General features: G+C 41.6%; 2 protein-coding genes across 4 annotated transcripts in view; one reads left to right on the top strand and one right to left on the bottom strand.

Annotated features, from left to right (window-relative positions):
* Positions 1–2,075: 2,075 nt before the first annotated feature.
* LOC128736401 (uncharacterized protein DDB_G0271670-like) lies at positions 2,076–3,132 on the bottom strand (the record flags this gene model as incomplete). The annotated part of the gene is made up of 2 exons (XM_053830883.1): positions 3,112–3,132; positions 2,076–2,768 (listed from the first exon to the last, which is right to left on the bottom strand). Coding segments are annotated over exons 1-2 (714 nt in total), but the record flags the coding sequence as incomplete, so codon positions are not given.
* Positions 3,133–21,099: 17,967 nt separating this feature from the next.
* LOC128734114 (axotactin) overlaps positions 21,100–27,030 on the top strand; it is a 160,503-nt gene continuing 154,572 nt past the window's right edge. For all 3 annotated transcript variants that reach the window (XM_053828134.1, XM_053828136.1, XM_053828133.1), the window contains exon 1: positions 21,100–21,214. The gene's annotated coding sequence lies outside the window, so the exon portion shown is untranslated. The remainder of the gene's footprint in view (positions 21,215–27,030) is intronic.

Here is a 27,030-nt window from a genome sequence, read left to right as displayed (position 1 = left end):
TCCACTCTCCAACTTGACAGTTTGAACGCTTGTAATAGTAGTTGTGGCGCTTTCCCAAGCAAACTAATACTTGTTTAAATAGTAGAAGGCATCTATAAACAATTCTAAATACTTAGTATACCCGATTTAAAAAAAGTGAAAAACGATTTTTGTCTATGGCTCAACGCACTGTGCGTCGCATCCACGTGAAAAATCATGTAAACTTCTGTACAGCAACTTACGTGAACTTCATGTACTAGTTAATGGGAAAATTGATAAAATTTACCGGGATCGCACGTAAACTGGTTAGTATGAGTGCGAGTTACCAACAATTCACGTGAATGTTACATGAAAAGTGTGATGGATGAGAATTACCTATGTTTTCACGTAAACTTGACGTGCTGATTTTTTTGAGTGAGTGATATATTGTATGGCTGCGTAACTAATAGTGTCCTGCGCACACAAAGTCTTTTGATGTATGGCCGCTTAAAGAGGGAACTTGGTATTTACGATATTATATGCGCAAGACCACACCTTTGATAAACTTTGAGTAGTTTATAATTGTATTGCATATTCCTTGTCCTGGGTAATAAAAATGATTAATACAACACAATAAACAAAGTTTAGCGCATAAAAATTATCATAAACTTTGTTTACTATTTTCTATACACACATAACAAAGAAAAGGTAAAAAAGAAAGCTTTATTTGGTTATCTATCAGTAAGAGTGTTGGGAATATTGCTGAAGGTATGCCCAATTATGCTACCGTATATAGTCAAATAGAGAGAAATTTCCGTCCTGTATCGGGAATGAATAACTTACATCGCAATTAACGAATCATAGGTAGGAGAAAAGTTTAATAACACTTTCAGGTGGATAAAGCACAGATTTAATAAATAATCAAATCAAATCATTCTTTTTCAAACAATATCGTTTTCTTTTTGTTTTGTTACTCTAAAGCTCTGACTATTCACAATGTACCATGCGCCTCCATTGAGCCAAATTGTCATACAAATTTCAAATTAAGTTTTCTCAAAAAAGTTCCATAGGCTACACCTATACGACCAGTGCAGTGATATTCTGGATCGACAGGACTACACCATGGTGTATTTGGTTAAGCTCTACGCCTGTGACCGATAGTGATGTTTCCTTGTTAGCTTGTATTTTAGGGGACAGTTGCATCCCATTTGAGTTTTCTTAATAGTTAATGTTCATAGTTATAAGTTTTTTTTATTGGCAAACGGGCTTGAAGCCTAAACCATTACTGAGCAAATAAAATAAAAAATAAAATAAAACAACATGCTGGCCAGCGGAACCGAGGCCGAACGACACCGCTTGGGCAGTAGTATATTGATCGACGGCGATGAGTTTGAGGTAGTCGATGAATTTGTCTACCTTGGCTCACTGGTAACGGCGGACAATGATACCAGCCGTGAGATTCGGAGGCGTATTATCAGCAGAAGTCGTGCTTACTATGGGCTCCACAAGCAATTGCGGTCGAGCAGACTAAGTCCCCGTACAAAGTGCACCCTGTACAAAACACTTATTAGACCGGTTGTTCTCTACGGGCAGGAAACATGGACAATGCTCGAGGAGGACCTGCGAGTGCTCGGAGTTTTCGAACGACGAGTGCTAAGAACGATCTTCGGCCGCGTACAGGAGAATGGAGTATGGAGGCGGAGGATGAACCATGAACTCGCACAGCTCTATGGCGAACCCAGTATCCAGAAGGTGGCTAAAGCTAGACGGATACGATGGGCAGGACATGTTGCAAGAATGCCGGACAACTACCCTGCAAAGATGGTGTTCGCCTCAAATCCGGTAGGAACAAGACGACCAGGAGCGCAGCGAGCAAGATGGTTAGACCAGGTGGAGCGAGATCTGGCGGAGAGTACTCGGTGTCCGAAGAATTGGAGAGCGGTAGCCCTCAACCGAGTTACATGGAGAAACTTTGTTCAACAGGCTTTCTCTTAGGACGTCAAGCCACCTAAGTAAGTAACCAGCTCACCTGGATTCTAGGAATTAAACGCATCCAATGATGATGATGATGATGATGATGATGATGATGATGATGATGATGATGATGATGATGATGATGATGATGATGATGATGATGATGATGATGATGATGATGATGATGATGATGATGATGATGATGATGATGATGATGATGATGATGATGATGATGATGATGATGATGATGATGATGATGATGATGATGATGATGATGATGATGATGATGATGATGATGATGATGATGATGATGATGATGATGATGATGGTGATGATGATGATGGTGATGATGATGATGATGATGATGATGATGATGATGATGATGATGATGATGATGATGATGATGATGATGATGATGATGATGATGATGATGATGATGATGATGATGATGATGATGATGATGATGATGATGATGATGATGATGATGATGATGATGATGATGATGATGATGATGATGATGATGATGATGATGATGATGATGATGATGATGATGGTGATGATGATGATGATGATGATGATGATGATGATGATGATGATGATGATGATGATGATGATGATGATGATGATGATGATGATGATGATGATGATGATGATGATGATGATGATGATGATGATGATGATGATGATGATGATGATGATGATGATGATGATGATGATGATGATGATGATGATGATGATGATGATGATGATGATGATGATGATGATGATGATGATGATAATGATGATGATGATGATGATGATGATGAAAAGGGAGTGTGGAAAGCCGTACGAATAATCTTCCCGATCCGAAGACGCGATTAGACGATGATGGGGCACCAACAACGAACGTCGTCTCATGTTGTTCTCAAGCGAGTGCACAGAAAAGGCGGCATAGGCTGTATCTTAGTTGGCCCTTTGCTCTGTCTACCAGCAACCGCAACCTCTCAAGCAGAGCAAGCGGTAATGATCGACGGAGACTATGTCACCAAATACCAGCGCAAAAGGTTAAAGTACTAAACGACCTAGAGTGTGTAAGATAAAAGTCCGTCATCGCCCAAACCTCAAATCTGATTACCCATCCACTATACTTACTGCGGATTAGCTTCCGGCTATTCGCAACGAAATCCTGAATGACATTGCGGAACAGGATTCTTTGGCCATACGGCCAAAGTACAAGAGCTGTCAGCTGAACAACGGTTACCTGTTTCTCGTGTGTGCCGACGTGAGATCACTAAGATGGCTAGAGACTACGGTACTAACACTCAACCCGTGGGATGAAGTGCTGCTACGAGGCTTCTTGCTTCTTGCTCATGGGGTATTTTTCGACCAGCGTGGATGCCTCGAGCGGGAGGATCCTCCGTCTGTTCCAAAATCAGAACGGCGGTTTCTCTACACAAACGTGGCGAATAGTTCGCCACAGTGTGACGGAGAACACCGTCAAACCAGCGTTGAAGAGAGATCCTCTGTTACTAACCTGATTGCCAATCAGGGCTTCATGCTGAACTATATGTTCGGTAAGGCTTCCAGGCGACAGGTTGGTCGAGGAGCGGACAACTGTCGACTAGGGGATTCCGCACCAGGAGCAGCGAAAGTACGTGTGGGGCAACCTCCCGAGGAAGTTTCGCTACCATCTGTTCCAGACACGTCGTTGGCACAGTTTCCCGCAAGGCGGATCTGTCAACAACCAACCACTTGCACAACTCAAAATCGACCGAAAAGCGCCGGTCGTGATTCGATCTCCAGTCAATTGCAGCCACCGAAGCCCTCTGTTGTAGAGATCCAGGCATATCAACAAGGCGTTCACACCACTGACAGCCGTCCGTCAGTTTCCGTGTCCAACGAATCTGCCAAGGTCAGCAAACCACAAACATAGCGGGCAGCCTTCGCTGCGTGCAAACGAACCTTCATCATGCCAAGGCCGCTTCCAGTGTCCTTGGTCGGAGGTTCGTAAAGCAGCAGCTAACAGCTGCCTTTATTTAAGAACCTTGGGTTCACGGCACGGGAATTCTCGGCCTAGGAAATTACGGTAGGTAATTCTACTGTAACACGCAGGTCAAACCGAAGACTGCAATTCTGTTAACGGAAGAAATACAATTCTTCCATTACAGAATTCGTTCAACGCGATGTCTTACTTACTTACTTAATCAGCTCCAGGCCGTGGTTTCCTCTGCTGTACGAAGAAGTCGTCTCCATTCCACTCGGTCCATGGCCGCAAATCGCCAGCCACGTAGTCTATGTAGGGTCCGCAGGTCGCCTTCCACTTGATTGATCCATCTTGCTCGCTGCGCGCCCCGCCGACTCGTTCCAGTCGGATCGTTATTGAGAACTTTTTTAACTGGGCAGTCGTCCGACATCCTCATGACATGCCCAGCCCATCGCAGGCGACCAATTTTCGCGGTGTGAGCGATGGGTGGTTCCCTAAGCAGCTGGGGCAATTCATGGTTCATTCGCCTCCGCCACGTTCCGTCTTCCATCTGCACTCCGCCGTAGATGGTGCGCAACACCTTCCGTTCGAAAACACTAAGGGCGCGTTGGTCCTCCTCGAGCATAGTCCATGTCTCATGGCCGTAAAGGACTACCGGTCTAATCAGCGTCTTGTAGATTGTTAACTTCGTGCGGTGGCGAATTTTGTTCGATCGCGGCGTCCTGTGGAGTCCAAAGTAGGCACGATTTCCTGCCATAATGCGTCTTTGTATTTCTCTGCTGGTGTCATTGTCTGCGGTAACCAGTGAGCTCAGATACACGAACTCTTCTACCACCTCGATTTCATCGCCGTCTAAATGAATCCGGGAAGGGAGGTCAGCATTTACTTCTCTAGAACCTCTTCCTTTCATGTATTTTGTTTTCGATACATTAATGACAAGTCCTATCCGTTTGGCTTCAGCTGTCAGTCCGATGTATGTTTCCACCATCCTCTCAAAGGTACGTGTAATGATGTCAACGTCGTCAGCGAAACCAAGAAGCTGGACGGACTTCGTGAATATCGTGCCACTCGTGTCTATCCCCGCTCTTCTTATCACACCCTCCAAAGCGACGTTGAACAGCAAACATGAAAGCCCATCACCTTACCGTAACCCTCTTCGAGATTCAAAGGGACTCGAGACTGCCCCTGATACTCGAACAACACACATTACTCGATCCATCGCCGCCTTGACCTATCGCGTTAGTTCATCCGGAAATCCGTAGTAGTGCATAATCTGCCATAGCTGATCTCGATCGATCGCGTCGTACGCCGATTTGAAGTCGATGAATAAATGATGCGTGGGCAAGTTGTATTCGCGACATTTCTGCAACACTTGCCGAAGCGCGAAAATCCGGTCCGTGGCACGGGCACCCATGAATCCCGCTTGATAATGCCCCACGAACTCCTTTGCAAATGGTGATAATCGACAACATTAAAGTTGGGAGAGTACCTTGTAGGCGACGTTCAACAGTGTGATTGCGCGGTAATTACAACAATCCAACTTATTGTAACTCCCTTTTTGTAGGTCGGATACACGATGCCTTCCGTCCACTCCTCTGGTAGTAGCTCCTCCTTCCAAATCTTGACAATGACCCAGTGCAGCGCTCTAGCCAGTGCGTTCCCACCGAATTTCAGCAGCTAACCGGGTAGCTGATCAGCCCCAGCCGCTTTATTGTTCTTCAGCCGACCGATCTCTTCTGCTACCTCCTGGAGGTAGGGGGCCGGTATTCTGTCGTCTTCTCCACGTGCTCCAAGATCTATTGCCATATCATCCTTCATGTTCAGCTACATCGCTGTTAAGGTGCTCGCCATAATACTGCTTCCACCTCTCGATCACCTGACGTTCGTTCGTGAGAAGATTACCGTGTGAGTCCCGACACATATCGGCCTGCGGCACATAGCCTTTGCGCGAACGGTTGAACTTCTCGTAGAACTTCCGTTTATCGTTAGCACGGTACAGTTCTTCCATCGCCTCGCGATCTCGATCTTCCTATTGGCGCTTTTTCCTCCGGAAGACCGAGTTTTGCCTGTTCCGTGCTTGTTTATATCGATCCACATTCGCCCTCGTACGGTGTTGCAGCATTCTCACACGTGCTGCATTCTTCTCCTGCACTAATTGCTCGCATTTGCCGTCGAACCAATCGTTTTTTCGGTTCGGATTCATTGTGCCTAGTGCCGCTAGAGCACTACTACAGATGGCGGTCTTAATGCCTTTCCAACCATCTTCAAGTGATGCTGTGCCAAGTTGCTCTTCCGTTGGTAGTGCTGCTTCCAGCTGCCGCGCGTATTCCTGAGCAACTCCGGTGTCTCGTAGCTGCTCGATGTTGGGTCGCGGCGTACAACTTCGACGCGTGTTATGCACCGTCGAGAGTTTTGAGAGCATGCAGACTGCAACTAGGAAATTATCCGAATCTATACACGCACTGCGGTAGGTGCGAACGTTTATAACATCAGCGAAGAATTTATCGTCTATTAGAATATGGTCAATTTGGTTTTCTATTCGTTGGTCTGGTGATCTCCAGGTGGCCTTTGCGGGGGACGAAGGTACTTCGGACTACCATACCGCGGGAAGCTGCAAAATTTACGCATCGTTGGCCGCTGTCGTTCGTTGCGACATGCAGGCTGTTTGGCCCGATAACCGGTCTATATATAGCTTCCCGTCCTACCTGCGCGTTCATGACATCGATGACGATTTTCACGTCCCGTCGCGGACAGCCATCATACACCTGCTCCAGCTGCGCGTAGAACGCCTCCTTCTCGTCATCGGGTCTCCCTTCGTGTGGGCAGTGCACATTGATGATACTGTAATTGAAGAAACGGCCCTTAATCCTCAACTTGCACATCCTTGCGTTGATCAATGCCAACCAATCACACACTGGCGCATCTTTCCTAGTACTATAAAGCCGCTTCCCAGCTAGTTGGTGGTGCCACAGCTCTGGTAGAAAGTAGCCGCTCGATGCCCGTTTTTCCATACCTTCTGTCCTGTCCAACAAAGTTCCTGCAGTGCTAAGACTTCAAAGTTTCGGGGATGTAGTTCATCATATATTATCCTATCGCAACCCGGGAAGCCGAGCGATTTGCAATTCCATGTCCCGAGTTTCCAATCGTAGTCCTTATTTCGTCGCGTAGGTCGACGCCGACTGTTCCTATCCCTATTTTCTTCTTCGTTGTTGGTAACTTTTTGTTTTCCAGGGCGGCTTGCTGGGCCTGCCCCTAACCCCCTGTCTCGCCGGGGGACCATCGTGCACAGCACTGTTTAGAGTCCCTGCTGGCACGAGGACGAGTATAATAATTAGCCGCCCCTAACATGGAGAACAGACGCTGTTTGAGCCGCACCTCCTTGGTGAACAGACGCTCGTGTTTGACGAAGCATTTCCTCTACCGCCATGCTATGGTTACCGCGCCAGTATTCGCGTCGCACCACCTCACTTCGCTATTGTCAGATTGACAACATTGCCCAGGCTACGCCGCATTTGATATCATATGACTCGTGGAGGCGTGAGGCGGGAGCTTGTAAGGACCAGAGCTGTGTTTGACGCTCCTTCCAGGTTGTTAACTCACCATTTGAAGCCCTAAAGATCTCTAAAAGAATCTCAGAAAAAAACAATTGAAAAATGCGTTATTTTTTGATAGAAATTTGTAAAGCTCGTTAAGCGAAAGAGATAGAGAGTTACAGTATTTAACAAAGTTGCTTATTTTAATGTGTTCTGCAACTTTGCTGAAGACATCATACCTTTTTGAACGCATTTAAATGAACCAAAATTTGTATCACAAATGAAACCACCAAAATCACAATAGTTCGCTATAACGTAAAAATTAGTTATTTTTGAGGCATAGTGTCTTTGGAGATGCTTAATAATAAAATATAGCGCATCTTTCTGTAATCTTAAGGTAACAGTGAATTCTCCTATCAGGGTGATACGAACTTTTGTTTTTTTAATTTCAAAAAAAAAATCTACGAGAAGTTGCAGAACCTACTAAAATAAGCAACTTTGCTGAATATAGTAACTATCTATCTCTAACCGGTTGCGAAATATAATGATGTGCTAAAAAGGAGCACTTAAAAATCAATTATGCTCAATAAATTTGCACACGACTTCTTTATTGCTTTAGAGTGTTCTACAAAGTTAGGCCATTACGAATATTTTATAAAGTTTTTGTCCTTCCGGTGTTGGGCCACTGAAGGGGGGGGGGCGAAAAAAAACAAAGATATTTTTTTAATCGAGCAAAAAAAATATTGATTTGAGGCATTTTTACTTAAAGCTTAAACCTGAAAACCAAATCTATTCTTGCTTTTAATATATACGTTATTATTTTCCATGCGAAAATCTACGAAAAAAGACAAAAACGAAAGAAAAATTTTTCGGCCGATTTTCGGAAATTCCGTTGTTCGAATTTTCATTTCTGTTTCGTGCTAGAGGCATTAACTCAACTCGTATACTCATTTTTCGAGTTTTTCAGGCTATAGAACCCACAGACAATTGATTTTATGAAAAAAAAAATTAACTCATATCCTACAAATTATATTTTTGCCCCTCGATTTTTCAAGCCAATTTCCAAGGGGGGCGTGACAAAAATTTTTGGAATTATTTGCAATGGCCTTATTCAGTATGCTAAAATACTTATTTTCTCTGAAGGCTGTTTTTCACTAAGATGCATATTTAATAAGTTATTAACTAAATTTAAAAGAAAAATTGCAATACTCAAAATTTTTCTTTTTAATTTCGGGCAACTTGGCGCAAACCAGCCAACCATTAGGTGAAAGTACTATATATTATTTATAAAATCAGAGGGGTTGTGTAGAAGACACGACCGCATAGGTGACGCAAGATTCGGGCTCAACTAGTTTATTATAAGGATATAAATATTACGCTGTTTGATTCCTGTTTTACTTTAATATTAAATAGTTTTAACAAATATATAAGTCTTAGCATACAGGTCAAATGTTTACATGAGAGGCATTGATACTTTTCCTGTCAAATTTTCTTTATTTCTTTATTTAATTTCCAGAACTTGAATAGAGTTAAGTATTTTTGCAAATCCAACATGATTACTAGGAATGCTTACCGTACCCACATTGCTGACCCGCAATTTGTCTAGTCGCTGCAGTAACAAGAAAAATTTTATTTGTTAAAATTTCAATTAATCTTTTTGGTCAATTTTTATACTGCCGCTCCTCACATAACAGCCCCGTTTGCTATGGAGCTTGCTATATAAATGGGACTGTTATGCGAGTAGCGGCAGTATAGCATTTGATCAAATGTTAATTCTTGGTTGGTACTCACAAATGCGCCTAGATGTAGTCGCCTGCAAACACTCTACTCGTCATTAGCTATAATCTACGTTTCATTTGTGAACAAAGGTATCGTGACCTGAAGAGTCCTCCAAATTATTACAAATAAAAACAGGAACCTGCTGCAAGTACAAAAAAGAAACATTTTACGATCGCCACGCCATTACCCTGATTTATATCGCTTACAATAGTGACCAAGAACTCCCACTCGCAAGTATTCGCCTGCTAGGAAAGAAAGCCAGCTCGAAGAATGCTTTTTTAAGCCAACTTTATAGCATCTCAAGGGAGAGTGCAACATTACGACGACCGAAAGCTTTTAAATCAAAAGCTTTTTCTTTCACACTCAGTCCCTATGGTGGCTAAGTCAGATTAGCATGAGTTAAAGCTTCTCTCGTTGCTCTCACTGCTCTCGCTGCTTGGCGGGCGGCAACAAGCGACTGCAGCTATTTTCCACGGTACACGCGATTAGCATAACATAGTGAGAAAGAATTTAACGATTCGTGAAATTCACGAAATTCTTTCCTCACACTTTTAGGACTGCTAACCTGTGGAAGTTGGGGCACTCTTTTGCAGTCTTAGTAGTTCCATTCCCCCGGAAGGGTTGCCAGTCTAAACCATAATTCAGCAACCGTTTCTCATGCTCCAGCTGAATAATATGACTAACGACTAAGGAGCAACTTTCACCGTCCGCGTGGCTGTTAGTGTCACCGTCTGCCAACACTCGCCAGCACCGGTCAACCAGCGCACCCTATCCAAGGGGAGAAAGTTTTTTTTCCTGGTGCTGGTTAGCAAAACGTCGCATGATGTATTGTTTGCTTCCGGAGCACGTGCTGAGCTATTTATTGTCGGAATGGAACTAGTAAAATGGGCAACGTAATGAAAAATTAAGGCACCTCAGGACACAAGCACAAGCGAGCCCGTACCCATGCCCTAGCCCAGCAATCTCGAACTCTGTGTTCCACCAGTCGTAAAGGTTGCAATTTGTGCTTACACAAATATAAATTGCCAGAATGTCTGGAGGAAATTAACATAACAACTTTAACGATTTCGTTCGCACCCAATATCCTTCTGAGATGATTATTTTTTATGTTTCGAATAAGTTATGAAAATGTGGTTATAATCTCGTCTTTGGACAAGATTTACGTTGTAATTGTGTTATCTTGAAAAATGTTTTTTGAGATACGGGAAAGATGTTACAATTTACAAACAAGCTTTACAATATTTTAAAAATACAAAAGCTCATCTTTGCACTTCATAAACCTCAATGAATGTAATCATCCGACAAATGATTTATTCAATTCTCTGTAATCGGTAGAATAATAACATAATGGCTCTTGTCTGTTCTCCAACCCAGTTACATGACAATTAGTAAATATTCGACCGCGTTGACGCCAATATCGATCCATCTTTCCTCTCGTGGCACAACGAAAAATCAGCTAGAAAATCACTCTTCCTATCGGCGGCGTGACAGCACCTGTGTCCTTCTAAGCTGTTGAATATAGCACAACATCGCTGGATTGTGTTTCAGTCGCTGCCGCTGCGCTGCTGTTGCTGCCGATGATCGCGATAATGATGGTAATGATGGATGGCGGTTTTGCGGATGAGTAAACAATAAATTAAGGCCAGTGTAGTAATTGATTTTTCCTGCGGTATGGTGACTGCTGGAGGCATCTGTCCTGCTGCCTGACAAACTACAATACACGCGAGCAAGGATTATTCCGCTGAGCTTGTTAGCGCATTGTCCACCTGCATTGTGGTGCACACGTGAAGCATGATGTTCCGGTTCGGTACTGCTTACCTACTAGTGGTACCCTGCGATAGCCTCGAGCCGAGAGCGTTGTTGGTAGGTTCCTATATTTACTGCGCACACAGAGGAAAACTAAGCAATCAGAGGCACTACTGACTGATGTGGTTTTTCACAGCACGCGAAGTGCGCTAGGAGGTGTGAAAGGGTTCTTGCCGCACACGATTTCATAATGCACGGGACCTTGTTTTGAACGTTTCAATTAGCTGTTTGATGTCACTTCACTATTTTGCACCTCAATAATGTATTTTCTAATGCCGTGAATATTTTATTTTAATTTCGTTATTTATTGCTGACATTATTGACATTATTATGAAAATTATGCAAACAACTTTGCCCAGAAAATATTACTATGCTATCAGTTGAAATACCTGCTTTCACCATTATCATTTAAACATGTCTATGAACTGAACCATATTGCGTACCGCATTTGAAAACCCCTCAACCGCGACCGGTTTCGGTGATGTATTGTATTTTAGGCACCGGGTTTTGACACTTCGGAAACACTCGGCATCGCGTACGCTAGTTTCATACAGGTATCTCGAAAAAAGGCGTGTCTTTTTTCTAGTGTCTAGTGTTAGTTTTTCGGATTCCTGTTTCTATTTCACGGCCAATTGAAATAAATATAAGATGCCTCCATGCGTGTTTTCGCAAACTTGAAAGTGACGAGCAACATTTCAATAGGGTCCAAGTCCATCTTGTAAGCAAACCGAAATATCCTATTAGTTGTACTATAATATTCTTGCCTTCTACAGCGTGTAGCATGTTTCTGCAAAAACTATTTTGCAATGTAACGCAGCGCAACATCCGTAATTACTACATGGACTATTTAGGCAGTTTTGTTAGAAAACCATGTTCAAGCATAATCCGGCACGGCTCATTTCGTTCAACGGAATCGTATGCCGCCTTGAAGTCTATAAGCATCATTGATCTATTGTGTTATCGCCCGCGTGTTTGCTGTGTAACATGCACTGCATTTTTGCAATAATCGCTATTGAATGAGCGTTATGCTTATTAAATTTTATGCGTGCTGGCGTGTAGTGGGGTTTACCCTTCCTTCAATGCTAAATCTACTGTACCCACCTTGCTCCTCAATGCCAGTACTGTCTACCTCCGACCTTTCAGTAAACAGGTTCCCCTTCTTGTCAGTGCACATAACAGGAGTTGGCACGTTCCGGTTCCTGATTCCGTTTATCGTTTTAAAGCAACTTCTTGTATCATACCTCTCGAAGCAATTCTCCGCATCCGCAAGAACGCAACTCTTTTCGGCAGCTCTGGCGTGTCGGTAACTCTCTGTGCTCTGGCGTGTCATAGTTGAAACCAACATGTGACGTCTGGCTCGATTCTTCTCGTCAGTCACCCGTTGAGACTCTGCGCCAAACCACTTACTGGAAGTGGCTTCAGCAGTAGTACCCAACACTTGCCGCGCTGTAGTACTGATCGCATCGTGGATGTGCTTCCACTGCTCGTTCAGGTTCCCTTCAACTTGTTCACCGATCCACTCAACAGTTTCCCGAGAGTACTATGCAACAACTGCTTCCGCTGATAACCGCCGAAAGTTCAGTCGTATCTTCCTCGTTGGTTTCGATTTAATACGTTGGACAACCGGGCGCGGATCTTGCTTGCTACGAGATAGTGGCCCGAGACGACGTTTGGTCTCCAGAAGGACCGCAAGTCTGCAACATCAGAAAAGTGCCGACAATCAACCAGAACGTGGTCAATCTGAAAGCGGGCTACTCCATTAGTGTGGTGCCAGGAGTGCTTCCGAATGTGCCCTCATGCAAAATTGGTACTACAGATAGCCAGAGGAATGGCTGCAGCGAAGTTGGTTAGCCTCAGACCATTGACGTTAGTGGTAGGATGGAAGCTTTCGCTACCAGTAAGAGGACAAAAGCAGCCTCCCAGTTGGCGTCGAGGTATATCGCTGGCCTAATAAGCCAGCTGACTGCGAAGTCTGTCGTAAAAAAAACAGAAAATCAAGTTTCGATAACGGAATGTAGCGCCTAATCTTTGCTTTGCTTTGCTAACCAGGACGAAAGAACTCTTCCCGACCGACCTGTGCATCTGTATCCCCGACATAAAGATAGTCATCTTTATGTCATGTCTTGGACACTCTCCATATATCCTTTCGAGAAGTTGATAGAGCTCCCCAAGCAACATACTTACGATACTTTTAGTTTTACCAACTTGTTAAGGACTCGAATTAGTCATACAACAGTCAGTTCAACTATTTTGTAACAAGTATGTTACTAGGGTCCTGTTTCCCGTGAGCGGGTTTCGCGTTCGTCGGTGCGTACATTTTTATCAAGATGTAGTTATAGAATTTACCCTTAATCCTCAACAACCATAGGCGGTCATTAATGGGGCTCCACCAAATGACTCGCTTCATTCGTTTTCCTTGTAATAAGAATTCGACTCCATTCTCTGTTCTATTGCTGCCATTATATTGGATGTGATACTTGAATGTCAGATTGATCAGCAATAGTTTTTTGGTATGCCACAAGGGCATTGGATTAATAAGCCGCTGTGACAGTCTTAATGATGGTTTGGGATAGGCTACGATTGCTCTATACAGTTTACGGATTGCTCATACCCATTGATGGAGTTGAGCTAGATACAGCAGTCCCCCGAATAACGCGGCGGGTGGTGGTGTACGCCCACGGCGTTTTCTTAGTTGTCCATAAATCAATAAAGGTGATTTTTGGTACATTGTTAGTATGTGGTATAATCTATTTAACTACCATAAATCAACTACATTGGTTATTGGACAGCTAAGATATCGCGATGGGCGTACAGCACCACCCATCGTCTTATTCGGGGGATTCCTGTAGTTGTAATCTTGCGCCCCAGTTCGGTACTTCATGGTTAATAAAATCAATTGCCTTTTGGGATTTGGGCTCTAGGAAGGAAACCGATGCCTAGATCAGCATCTCTGGCTCGAGCGGCACATTCCTCAGAAAGAGTTAATGGGAAATTAGCAGTCATTAACTTTTCGTCGGAAGGCTCAATTTCGGAAACAGTTTTTGGACTCAAAAGCCGGGTTCTGTTTATAAAAATGTATTCACTGCAGTCTTCTTGCCAATCTGAACACAGCGAATATATTTTCATGAACAGCATTTTTGTTTCAAACAAAAAAAACTGCTTTTGGAAACAACAGAATCGATGACGACTAATTTCACCTTAAGTTGAGTAGTTTTTTAATTACTGTAGAATTAGGGTAGATAAACTGTTAAACTGTTTCTACAATCCTGTATTTGATCCCAACGGGATGCTTTCTTAACAGCATGATCTAGACGGACAGCCCAGTTCAGTTTTTTATTCAGATAATTCTGAGGAGTTTGACTTCATTAATGAAGCTCAGCCTGACACCAATCAGTATAGGAGAAGTAATAGTATGGTTGCGTTACCTAGTGAATGATGACGACTGTTTTTCTGGGGTTTAAATTAAGCTCGCCTTGTAAGCATCACAGCATGGCGGTGTTTAGAACTTCTAACAAACAACTTGACAGTACTGCGTCAAATTTTCCTGTGACGATAAGTTCTACCAATGTCTAAAGCAAGAGGGAGAGAACACCTTGTGGAAATCCTTTGATCACCGAAATCGTGACCGATGAATCTCCCAATGATGCTGTGATTTCTCTGCTCCAGAGCATTGCTTGAATCTAGCTTATTGATAGTATGATCAATTCCGTATTAAAAGGGAACCGTAGTAATTAAAATAAAGGACGTGTAATCGAAAGCTCCCTCAATATCAAGAAAAGCGCAAAGTGCCGTATCCTGATATTTGAGCGATTTCTCAATTAACGTCACCACACAGTACAGTGTGATTTCCATAGATTTGTCGATGTATGTTGATTGCCATGCAAAAGAGAACTCTGTAAAAACTCGTTACGAAGCGCTGATGTCAGACCTATTGGTCTAAAAGCCTTATGCATGGAATTCTCATTTTTTATCCCCTTTAGCCTAAAGGTGCACTAAAGGATTTAGGTATGAACACCATCTCCACTAAATTCCCAAGCGAAATTGGTTCGAAAAAGGTTGATGAACTCGGACATTATAACATTGTCCATTTTATGTCAAATAATCGGTAGAATACCATTTGTACCTGGAGATTTTATTGGTTCAAAAGAGCTAAGTGCCCATTTGCTCGAAGCCACCGTAAACAATCGATGTGAATACTGAGCCGAAATGTCTGACACATTATGTAATGACCCATTCCAAAGCAGCTAGGCCTAATTTCGTCGGTTTTTTATCGCTTTCTCTGCATTATCAAAGAGAAAATGAAATAAAGGATATTATGAAAATATTTCTGAGCAACCAATTGTGTTGTATACAGTCACTAGAATTATCCACTAGAACTTTTTTTAACATTTTTGTCTAGCCAACACCAAACGCGAGGCTCTGTGCGACAGCACGGGTTTACCGGCCTAAACGCCGGCTCTGATAGGATCTACTGCTCGGAGCTCGCGTTCTTCCGTCTTCTCCAATCGCATTTTCTCAATGACTGCAGCCTCAACCTTTAACTTCTGCAGCTCTCATTCTGTGAATTTTTGCCGCCTTACTAGGGCTGCGATGTCTTGGGTATAGTTGATAAGATAAATATAAAGCGTTTCATAAATCCGCCGCCCGTTCTGAATCAATCACTGTTGCACGCCACCCCTAACCTGCGTTATTTGAAATTGGACTTGAGATTTTACTTGAAATTGGAATTGAATTAGCCGTTAAGTTGAAAATGAATATGAAACTGAATTTGAAAATATGCTCGAGATCGAACTAAAAAAACTTACTTAAAATCTGAGTAAAAATTGGACGTAAATTAGATTTAAATTGGAGTTTAGATAAGACTTGGAATTACATTCAAAATGGAAATAAAACTTAAACTTGACCTAAAATCGGACTCAAAATTGGACATTAAATTGAAATTGACATTGATTATTAAATTAGGCTTAAATTTGGACATGGGCAGGAAATTATAGTCACGAAGTTTTACTTGAAATTAGAACTGATACATTTCGTCTTACTCTCTCACACGATATACCTCTTTTGTGTTCTTGGTTTTGTCCTTTTCAGACCCATTTTTTCATTTTTTGCTCCGTTTTTTCTTCTTTTCTGTACCGTTTTCTTTATTTTGCTCTTACTTTTCTTTCTGTTTTTCCACTTTCTCTATCGTTTTAAGTTTTATCTGTGTCTTGGCATTCTATTTCATTGTTCAATTTTTTTCGTTTCTTGTTCCATCTTTCTAATTTTTTGTCCTGTTTTGCACTCAGTTTTTGTTATCTTCGTTCCCGTTTTCCATCTTTTCTCCTCCCTTTTTCCGTTTTCATTACCAGTTTTTGTCTTTTCCGACTCTCTTCGTCAGATCCATTAATCCTCTTTTAGACACCGTTTTTTATTCTTTACTGGCACGTATTCTGGTTTTGGCGCTCATTTTTCTCTCCAGTTTTATCTTTTTCTTCTATCCGTTTGTCGTGTTTTTTTTTCTTCTTTTTTTGTACCATTATCCCATCGCATTCCTATTTCCATGTTGCTCGAAATTTAACTTTTTTCTTACTCTGTGAAGCTCTTTTTAGCGTTTTCCACGTTTCCTCTGTCGGGTTTCTTTTTTCTCTCTCGCCATTGTTCTATTCTCTATTGGATTATTTTGTTTACAGTTCCGTTTTCTTTTTATTGTTTCGTTTCCACTCTTTTTCCGTCTCGTTTTCCCACCTTTTTTCACACGTTTTTTACGCGTCTACTCCGTTCTTGCTCTTATTATGTCTTGCTTTTTCTGCTTTTCAGGCTCGTTCTGTTACATCCCAATTGTCTTCCGTTTTCATTTTTATTCTCCATTTTCCTCCTTTTCGTTCTCATTTCTCAATTTTCCTGCTCCCGTATTTTCTTTTCCTCCTTTTGTATTCCGCTTGTTCTCTTTTGTTCCGTTTTGTCGCTTTTTCGGTTCAGTTTGTCCTATTTTTTCTCGCTTTCCTTGTTTTGTAACTTTAGGTGAAATTAGTCATCATCGATTCTGCAAATATCCAAAGAAATTTTGTTGTTTTCAACAAAAATTTTGTTCATGAAAATATATTCGCTGTGTTCAGATTGGCAAGAAGAATGCAGTGAAATTTTTTTTTTATAAACAGAACCCCGCTTTTAAGCCCAAAAACTGCTTTCGAAATTGGGCTCTCCGACGAAAAGTTAATGATTGGGATTACTAGTTTTCCGTTAAATAATAAAGAATGAATTAAAGAGTAAAAGGAACTCAAAGAATAAATTTCCATGAACATAATTTTCCGATTTTTTTTTTAGTTTTCCATCATCACTTATAACTTTAAATTAGACTTAAAATTCAAAATGAATATAAATTTGGAATTGAAATCGAATCTTACTTGAATTGTACTTGAAGTTGGGATTAAAATCAAAGTTGAAATAAGACTTAGATATGGATAAATTGAAATTCAACTAAACATGCTTACACACATGGTCCCAATGATAGTTTAAGTTCTTAAAACTAGTGATCAAGTGTATAAATAGTGAAAAAATAACATAAATAAAAATGGGTAAGGGTCATTCCATGCCAAGTGACCGAGAAAAGGTTCAAACGTGTAATCGACCTTCACGGATTTGAACCAAATTTTGCCAGGTTGTTCGTTTTCGGTCAGAAATTAAAAATCGAAAATTTGGTACGGATCGTACATTCCCTCGATTAATGAAAGCGCCTCCATTTTTAAGGAAAATGCCCGATTTTGTCAAAACCTCTTTTTTACTTTTGCTTATATCTCCGGAAATATTAAGTTTAGAAAGACACTGTTTTCACATTTTCAAAGGAAATCATCCAAGGAATTCGAAAAAGATATTATTTTTGAGCACCAGTGCTGCCAAACATTTTAAAACTCAATTTGAAAACTAAATTTACATTTTTCTCTCAATGAAGACAATTTTATCTCAAAAATATCAACTTCATCATGTTTCGCAGATTTTTTTACATAAGAATCACTCATCGCCCCGAGGTATTCTTTGCCAATCCCGAGATACAGCGTTTTAAAGCAAGCAATTCCCCATTTTTAATGTGAAACTACGAGCAACATAACTTTTTTTGAAGCAGTAATTCTCTACGCAATGTAAAATTAGTTTGGCATATCGGAAAAAGGATTCATACAGTATATAATAAGGTTTTTCTTAACAGTGTTGCCAAATTTTCAGTTTCCCGCATGATAAGTTACATTAATTAAGGGAATATTAGTCTGCTAGCAACAATAAACGCAATAAACTAGGAAGGTAAGAGCTCATGTCTATTAGCGAGATGAAAAACAGTTTACATGGCTATGATCAAACAACTAACGTATATTTTACGCTTTTTTGAAGTAACATTTCCTCATCTAGTGCTATAAATCAAAGGAAAAACTCAAAAGATGGCAACACTGTTAAGAAAAACTTTGCTATATATTGTGTAAATGCTTTCCCGATATGGCAAAGTAGATTTACATTGCGTAGAGAATCACAAAAAGTTATTTTGCTCTTAGTTTCACATTAAAAATGGGGAATTGCTTGCTTTAAAACGCTGTATCTTGGGATCGGCTAAGTATACCTCGGGGTGATGAGTGATTCTTGTGTAAAAAAGTCTACAAAACACGATGAAGTTGGAGTTTTCGAGATCAAATGGTCTTCATTGGGAGAAAAATGAAAATTTAGTTTTCAAATTGAGTTTAAAAATATTTGGCAGCACTGGTGCCTAATATTTTTTTCGAATTCCTTGGGTAATTTCCTTTAAAAATGTGAAAATAGAGTCTTTCTAAACCCAATACTTCTGGAGATATAAGGAAAAGAAAATTTTTTACAAAAAAGGGTATTTTTCTTAAAAATGGAGGTGGTCCCATTAATCGAGGGAATGTTCGATCGGCACCAAATTTTCGATTTTTGCTTTCTGACCGAAAACGAACAATCTGGCGAAATTTGGTTCAAATTCGTGAAGGTCGATTACACGGGGCTCGGACAATGCGCGTGGAATGAACCGTATGCCGCTCCTGAGCGCTCCATATTTGCTAAAATTCGTACATAATACGAAGCAAGCTAGGCTGCACATTAAGGTCGATTCGCTCAAGAATTTGAGGGCAGTTTATATTTCCTCGCAGAGTGTCGGCAACTTGCAGGGCTCTAGATCTCTCCGTGTGAAAAGAATGTACAAGTGGATCAGCCGATATCGGTTTTCGTAGCTCGGTAAGTGGTAAGGATTTCGCCAGGGCAACCGAAGTTGGCAGGATTAGATTCGTCAGAACTGTTGTGGTATTTCGGGCTCCAGAACTGCAGAACAATACTCCAGAGTCGCTCGGATCAGAGAGCAGAATAATGCTTTAAATCAGTAGACATTTTTGAAACTTTTGGCGATGCTAAAAATGAATCCCAGGGCCCTGGAGGATTAGTTGACGATATACGATATATGCTGTCCTGAATGTTAGCTTTGATATCGAAGATTGAACCTAGGTCTTTGACGTGATCGACCCGTTCGGTAGTGATCGATTGCAGCGTCAGTATCTTTTTTACGTGAGAACTTTGAAGAATTTACAAGCATTCTGTTTAAGGAACACCAATTAGCGTTGACATCCAGCTGGTGTTGGAGTGCGAGGCAGCCTTCAGTTGAGCGGATACGAGAGAATATTTTTAGAGAATCAATATTAGAAGATCGATCGTTGAAATACACTCAAGTACTTTTTTTACACGGTTTAGTTTTTTGAGTATTAAGAACGGGGTAACTTAGAGACCATTCATTTATTTCTCAATACATTTGGGAGTAGCTCGACATTCCTCATGTAGACTGGAAATAGTTCCTTAGCTGCACTGTTTTAGAGTAATCGAAAAAAACAAACCGTGTAAAAAAAGATTTGAGTGTAGAGCAGGAATATGAGCGGTCCGAGATGGCTGCCCTGCGGAATACCTGAGGTGGCACAGAATGTACTGGATCTACAATCATGGCAACCATCGATGGCAACCATCGATGGCAACCGACGGCAACCATCAGCTGACGATCAGTTAGCAAATTGGTAGTAGTAGATTGTCCAGGGAGGAATGCCTATTGATCCGGACTCAAATATTGACTGCAATGTGAGAAAAGCGGCTTAAAATAGGAATTGAACATAGATAGATATAAGGCAATTGAAATCTATTTTTAAAGTTTTAGTCCAATTTTTTTTCATAAGAAATGTAAATAGTAAAAGAAGAAATAGATCCTAGAAAAGAAGAAAAGAAGAATAGAAATAGTAAAAGAAGAAATGATATGATATGTACTGCAGAAATCACGACCGATATATCTTTGGCGTAACTTAGTTCTTTTGTTGCAAATCTCATCTATCGATAACGTGTACCTACGCGATAACGAAAGTCACGCGCTTTTAGTTTATCGCAGTAAATGAATATAATTGAGTAAAACCTAATAATATAATTTCAAACATAATTTCGTACAGTTCACAGAAATCATAGCGAAATCAATTCATAGCGACATGTAATTCAAATATAGGGAATGTAAAATTAGCTTATGTAAACAATGTTTACCGTGATAATTGTCATATTCAACAAATGGCGTTCTACAAAAAAACAACTCTTTTTTCCAAAATTAGCGTGTATCTCTTCGGTCAGTTTCGATCGAAAACAATTCTCCCGCTCTCGACGTCTGCCGCCGTTGGACCGTATCTCTGGGATTCCGAAATCAGCGCGTCACGAAAAAAAAACAGAACCTGGCCGCCACTACTACTGCTCTCTCCGCTCTAACCGCTGCGCCGCTGATAACAAGCTCGAAGAGGGGAGGGACCCGGCTATCAATGCAAATTTGTCGCCGCACGATCGTCGTTGAAGTCGTCGTCGTCCGCGTCGGCGCTTGTGTATCTCGCTTATTGGAAGATTGCCACTGCATGCATTCAGCGCGCTTAGAGTAAATAACGCAAACATGTGCGCAGCCAGCTCAAACGACACGGTCGTCTTATCAATGCTCAGTTCGGTTCTAACCGGCGCGGTGTGCAGTCGTTTGGCAATCACAGTGACATAACCTAGTGCTACATCCCAGTGAGTGTTGAGAAAAATATTCCATTTAGTGGTGCTTCTAAAGTGTGTGATTTGTGTTCTCAGCTGTGCTCAAAATAGGCCGTTCTTTTCTGACGCGTAGGTGGATTTACAGTCCTCCAAAGTGCAACCTCTATCTTGATTCGATTCTTAAAAAGTGAGTACAGTTATATAGTTTAAAACAAATGGCTTGGAAACTCGAAATTGAAAATTGAAATTTCTCCAACTAAATCGTTGCCTCGAATCTGCACGACAATTGCATTCGCATACTCTCAGCCTGGATTGAAGATTAATGCTCATCAGAGAAATCCATTAGTCGAGTCCAACCCCACCGGATCTGCACATTCGCACTTACGTGAATGGCACTTGTGCCGACCGACCGATTGGGCGTTTCCGGTAGGTGCGAAGGTGGAAAATTCAAGTGAAAGCGATTCATCGGAACACAGCGGAACGCAGAAATGCTGGAAAGCAAGCAAGCAAGCAAGGATTGATAAATTTTCCTGTCTTTCTTTGCCCCGGTGTGGAGAGGCCGCAAAGTGGGCCCACCACCGCCCCCAATCACGTTCGCGTTGATGCAGAGCCCTTGCGGTGGCAATGCGCCGAACTCAGGCACGCGGGTGGATGGAAAAGTTGGCGCACAAATCGAAAGCCACTCCAAGCGGGTTTTTTGTCCCTTGTCAGGGCGCCGCCGAATCGGCAGTGAATAATAGTGTGCCAACTGCAAATTGCGATCTAATGGTTGAATATTTAAAATTCCAATATGTTAAACTAAAAGGTGATGAAGAAAAACGATCCAACTTTCGGGCGAAATGCTGCTGGTTGGAACCCGATGAGTACGGTCTTCTTTTCGAAGAATAATTCAGTTTAACGTCGGCTAGGTTAGAATTGATGTGAAAATGTGGGCACATTTACATTTCAGCGCAGTCCAATTCGAACGGTCGATGACAGACAGACCCTAATGCTTTCCCACGCCACGCCGAGAAATGGGACACTTTCGGTTTGCATAGGAAGTAGCAGAAGAAAAAAATCGGAAAGCCTTCCAAAGATGAATGGATTTAGCCGGGCGAAGCAAATTTGTATTGATGAAACGATGTCGATTCGATTTTTTTTCCTTTTGAGCGTAAATACTGTCATTTGCAGGGGCGGGCCGGGCCGTCTCATGTTGAACGATTTTTAATGGCATTCTGAATGGAACGAGAAACGTGATTGCAACAGTTGAAGGTTGTTTTTTTTCTTTTTGCATGATGTATAACGAAAACTACGAGGTCCTTGGTTTTTAGGCCACTAAAGGTACTTTTTTTCGAGGCACGAGAAAAGGCGGAAAACCAAAGTGAGCCACACCATTCTATAACATTTATGTTACTACCGTCGATATGTTACCTTTGGTGTTTTAGTTGAAAGAAAAGAATTACGAAAAAACAGATGTACAGCATTTCTACAGATTACACTGACACAATGCGAATGGTTTTTCCACCTCTCAAGGGAAGCGTGAATGAGTAACTCACTGTCCTCTTCCCTGTTCATTTGCTGGGAAGTGAACAATCGTATGGTGCGAAGAATGATATTTGGAAAAATTGGAAAAATTCGATATATGGACCAAAAATATGTCGGGAGTGTAATGACAGGTGGGACACAATCTTTCGGTTAGTACCCGAAAGCTTTTTGCGTCACCCGTTATTTGGTAGTACAATATCCAACTTTGTTCCCCCAACCGAAAGTCTTCGGGTACCAACCGAAAAATTGTGGGTTAAAATCCTACCAGTCATTGCACTCCCGACATATTTTTGGTCCATACCTATAGCAAAATTTTCCAATTTATCATTCTTCGCACCATACGCTTCTTCAGTTCCCAACAAAAATTCTAAAAAAATGGTGTCTTCCCTGTTATTTGAAATCAAAAAATAAACTTTGAACGTTGAACGTTTCAAAGATGCTGATCCACTGTTAAATAATTGAACCTCAACTGCTACCTACTCGATTTTGTTTTCTTGGAAGATATCAGTTTAGACTGATAATGCTCTTTGTTTAATATTGCGCTTGTTGCTTATCGCTCGTTATTTGATCGTTTTTGCAGAAACTATTTAAAACGTATTGTCATTTTAAGTGCCTGATTACATGGAAATAGTACTCGTTTGGTTAAAATCAATTCTAAAGTTGTACTTAACGATTCCGTTTGCTCCTTTAACATCGTAATTTGTCATTAATGCAGTTGTTATTATGGATATCTGTGAGCCGTAGAACTGTGGAAATGAAGGCAATTCGTGGCACGGATTTTGTCAAGTGCGGTGGCTATTGTGACAACATTCAACCACATTTCTGCAGCATAACTAATCCACTATATAAAGTGATTTCATTCAATATATAATGTCTATGTGATGAGTGTCGAGCCATACCGTCAAAAATCATCCTGTGACAATGCGTCTTTTCTGCAGTCTTTGAAACTAGAACAGGATGAGATGAGAAAGTGAATCACTAAGCTTGCTACTGTTATGGATGGAAGCATTGCTAGTATTAACGCAGATTTGAAAAATCTTGAGAACCACCAGCTGACTGAGCGTAGACCCACTTATGCTTCCAGCTTTGTCGATGAATCAGAGCTTTGCTCGCAAAATGACAATGAGAATTGATCATTCATAAGCCGTGTGAAGAACTCGTCCCTGTTTCGGAAAATAAATTCTGGATTCACCTATCCGTACCAGTTGAAAACCAGTTCATGGAATGGTAAAAAATGTCTGCAATATGAAGAGTCACCTGACATTGATCAAGAAAGATGTCGCACAGTGGGTCAGATTGACACGGTGGTAGGACGAAACCTCATAATTACTCAAGTGTAGTTTCTAGAGTCCTGCTGTCTTCAACAACATTGTTTGTTGTAGGGTATGTTGCTGCTGTAGGGTATGTTGCTGCTTCGTTGTAATTGCCTATTCCCGTCCAATCCAACACAAATTATTAAAAATATCAGCATTTTCATGACACACAATGCAAAACTAGTTATTCATTAATATTTTAGTTTGTTGTCTATCATACGGGATCAATCAAAGTGAGCTGAGATCTATTTAAATGCTTTTCAGCATTAAAGAAGTCCTACCAACCAAATTTCCTACGTTTTTTCGTGTGACGAAGAAGAAAATGTCGACTAATCGTTTTAATTTCCGTCATTCAGAAATGAAAATAACTCACGCAAGCATTGTCGTTATTCTACAGCCAGGAAAATTTGCCTGACCTGCAGAAATTTTGCAGAATAACATTTGTCATGCCGTCCTACACAAATACATGCACGTTAGCTTCGTAAACATTGTTGCGATTTTTAGTTCGGACGATGAAAAATTTTGATGGACGGATTTCAAAACGGTACGACGAAGTTAAGAAATAAAGTCAGCTGCGTAAATTCAATAATATGCTTTAATAATCGCTTCTCAGTGATTTCAAAGTTCACGGATCGGAAGGTAAGTATGTTTTAGTGAAATCAGCACAAGAACTTTTGGAGTATTCATTAAATCCATCCAACAAATGATGAAAATTAGAATGACTTTACTTACTACGACGGGAATTAGAAATAAACCCTACTATTTCGCTTTTTTGGGGTATTTTGTGTATTTTTATTTTCTTTTTATTGGTGCCTTTTCCTAATGTAAACTTTTGCACCTCCATTTCTTCAGAAAAGTGGTTTTCTTGTCTTGTTGCTAAAAGCACTGAAATTGCAGGACTTACGGTTAATAAGATATAAATGTTTAAATTATCCAGATACGTCTTTTTCATACAACCCGCATTGAAATACTGTCCCAGCACCACATTTAAGACAGTGTCTAACTATGGACACATTTTTCTTAATTATTGTACCGATCTGATCCCTCGCGTGTCTATCCGTAAACTGCCGATTCTCTGCTCGGCTGTCAAGCGCTCTTTCTCTCTCGATAACCATCACATAAGAGATACACCGCACCTAATCCAATGTATTGTATCTAACGGTGCAAGGTGTGTTATATCTCGCAGATGACTCCAGTACATCCCTCCCCAAATTAAGAACTGTACTCAGTCTTCGATAACATTCGATACTATATACTTGAAGAGTATTCTCCATAGTATTGTTATTGCACCAAGAAAGTAATTATTGATTCAGTTCGGAATCTTTATATTTTCCCGGAGCGCTCCGCTGTCTTCGGGGCGATTTACGTTTCCTGCAGAAACTCCTTGAACATGAGCGAACTCTGGCTCTAAATCTGTCCCCTTTCGATCCTCGGCCATGTCAGCGCTGGGGAGCCAGCTGTGATTCGCCAGTTGCTTTAAAGTCGAACATCTGTACCACGTAGCATGTTCGGAACAAACCTTTTGGCGTGCGTTCCATTCCATGCATACTCCCTCCTAGTTTCCATTGAGTTGGCAGCAATCTCACTCGCCTGCATACTGGCAACTTCCAACTCTTTCCCTCGAAAGTTTGGTTGTGTTGATCCCAGCTATAGGCTTCGCATTAATACCGTGTCGCTAACATAAAAGTTACCATCTTTTGCATATCTTGCATTTGCGTGTAGCTTTCTTCGCTCCTTGCCTAAGGAGTTACCTCTACAGCCCCTTCATGAAACATTCGGTGTACAGTACGGACAGTACGGTGCTGTCAGGTTAAAATGGATACTGTAGGAATCAGAACTTCCTGAGCTCCATGGTGTGGAAATGCCACCATTACCATTAAACATGTAGGATGTTTCATTGGTTTGAGCATGGTATATCGGGTTGCACAGTAAACCACAACTAACATCGAGTAGTCGATAGGTAAACCTTCAATAAAATACACTACCAAATCTTACCATGGCAGTGCTGATAATACTCGCGTCACAGGGTATGGTGGATCAGGTTTTGACATCAATTCCATATTCTTTACATTTTTAGGACCTTCTCGGTTGAGTCGTCAAACCAGAAAACCACAATCTCGATCTTTATGTGTCTCGTAACAGCCACCTCTTGGTGACAAATGTGCTATATGTGTGACTCTCAGTTGCGAAGCCGGACGACTCGATCGCCTCTTAGGATTATTTACCTGTATTGGGAAAGCCGCTCTTTAATCATCATCCTGTACTAAGCCGGAACATTAGTTCAATCACACGACGACACCGCCTCACGAATCGCCTTCAAATGAACAGTGTCGAAAACCAGTCCGCGTCTTCACGGTGTATAGCGTGTCTCAAAAAAACTCTTGAGATGCAGCATTCACCTTTGTAATCGACCGAAGTGCCCCGATCACACTCGCTCGAATAGGTAGACAAGAGATTTACAGTCTTTGATGGATGATTCGACAATTTCGACTTTCGACCATCTTTCTCGGTTTACGCACATTTCCCTCCTCGCTTTGTCTATAGACAAGAGTACCAGTTCATCATTCGCAGCTCTTACATAAACGCAAAAACCCGAGCCCTGAATCACCCCTTCGAACAGACACCAGTCGTGGACACCCAACCGGTCGCGTCCCTGACCATCTCTATGACCTTCCGAGTAAACCTCCTTTATATCTGCCATTCCACGTCTACGAGACGAAAAGATCAATATACAAAGCAAAGCAAAGCCTAGGTGCTACATTCCGTTATCGAAACTTGACCTTCTGTTTTTATACGACAGACTTCGAGCCAGCTGTTAGAGTGCAGGGCCAGTTACTGTGATCCTATTGACTCTATCTAATAGATCAATGTACATCCCTAGTTAAACTTCCGATTCCGTTGGAAATGGAGCAGACGTATCCGGTTCAGGACCCGAAATCGCCCTGATTCCACAATCAATCCCAAGGATACCAAGGGCGGATACAGTAGACCATGATTTGTCCGTCCGCCCGGCGACACGAGGACACAAGCGAAAACTCCGTGATCCCCTCCTGCTATTTGCATCTACTTCAAAAGCTCTGCTAAATAGAATAATGTCTGACGAGTCATCGCCCTGGGACCGTCCACCCCATTGAATAACCGCTCCTGGTGCCCGATCGTTGCAGCG

The sequence above is a fragment of the Sabethes cyaneus genome, chromosome 2 (assembly GCF_943734655.1).
Source record: "Sabethes cyaneus chromosome 2, idSabCyanKW18_F2, whole genome shotgun sequence".
In the NCBI taxonomy this organism is placed as follows: Eukaryota; Metazoa; Arthropoda; class Insecta; order Diptera; family Culicidae; genus Sabethes; species Sabethes cyaneus.
Note: the sequence above shows the minus strand (reverse complement) of the source record. Positions and strands in the feature narration are given on the sequence as shown.